The 1,022-nt window shown below is 59.5% G+C and overlaps 1 protein-coding gene across 1 annotated transcript in view; it reads right to left on the bottom strand.

The window, feature by feature from the left end:
* Positions 1-437, bottom strand: part of HNRNPU (heterogeneous nuclear ribonucleoprotein U (scaffold attachment factor A)) — a 10,926-nt gene extending 10,489 nt beyond the window's left edge. Inside the window, exon 1 of the mRNA XM_010852943.1 lies at positions 7-437. Coding sequence (XP_010851245.1) covers positions 7-193 — 187 coding nt within the window. The 5' untranslated portion in view covers positions 194-437. The remainder of the gene's footprint in view (positions 1-6) is intronic.
* Between the last annotated feature and the right edge of the window lie 585 nt (positions 438-1,022).

Below are 1,022 nucleotides of genomic sequence, written 5' to 3'. Positions count from 1 at the left end.
CCCCGCCCAGGTCTAGGCTGCCGTTCCCGGGCTCCATGGCGGGGCGGCCCCCGGCCTCCTCGTCGTCCAGCGCGGCCTGGAGACGCTCCATGAGCTCGGCCTTGAGGCCCTTGTCGGACAGGCGCCGCTTCTTGAGCTCCTCCTTCAGCTCCGACACCTTCAGCTTTTTCACATTAACAGGCGAGGAACTCATGGTGAGGCCCCGATTCACCGCTAGGCGCTGGCTCAAACTCGGCTCCGCTCACTCGGCCACTGGCGGCGGCTGCGGCTGCTCCTCGGCCCGGGCGGCGGCTGCGGCTGCGGCTGGAGGTGGGTTCGTGCTGCAGAGCGGATCCGCCTGGTGTCGAACGGCGCCAATTCCTTTCACCGAGTTCGCGAGGGAGACGCGGAGACTCGCCTGGCGCGAGCGAGCACGCAACGTCCTCTCGCAGGGGCGGCACCGCGCACGTAATATAGCCGCCCCGCCTCTGCGCCGGCGGAGCGCCCGCGCTCGCCCCACCCAGCCCGCCCGAGCGGCGGGCCGGGAGCGCGGCGCCGCGCACTGCGCTTCCAATTGGGGCCGAGCTAATGGAGGAGGTGGAAACCGCCTTCGGTTAAACCGACCCGCTGCAGCCTCTGTTGGCCTTCCCAGCACTTTGGTGGCAATATTCGTTTATGCTCTTTGCCTTCCGGCCAGGAGGCTGCTTCGACCCAAATGCTTTCATCTTCAACTTGGTATTTTCAGGTGGAATCCGCCGCCTCTTCTTCCATTTTAGATTTATCTTATCTGTTTCTCCAGCTATTTGCTTAGAACCTTTAAAATTTTGATTTGATTTGTACAAGCTGACAGTCATTATACGCTGGGGAGTTTCTTCTGCTTAATAATTGGTTTGATTTTCCTAAACCCTAACTTGGGAGTTGAATTTTAGACTGAGAAAGGGCCTTTCTATTGTCTCTCCCATGACCTCTGATGCAGGGTTTGGGAGATCATGCTTATTTTTGAGGAGTGGCCTCCACTCCATACTGCAAAGCGGACTTTACAG

Source organism: Bison bison, unplaced genomic scaffold (assembly GCF_000754665.1).
Source record: "Bison bison bison isolate TAMUID 2011002044 unplaced genomic scaffold, Bison_UMD1.0 scf7180017864317, whole genome shotgun sequence".
In the NCBI taxonomy this organism is placed as follows: domain Eukaryota; kingdom Metazoa; phylum Chordata; class Mammalia; order Artiodactyla; family Bovidae; genus Bison; species Bison bison.
This window is presented reverse-complemented; position numbering and strand designations above follow the sequence as displayed.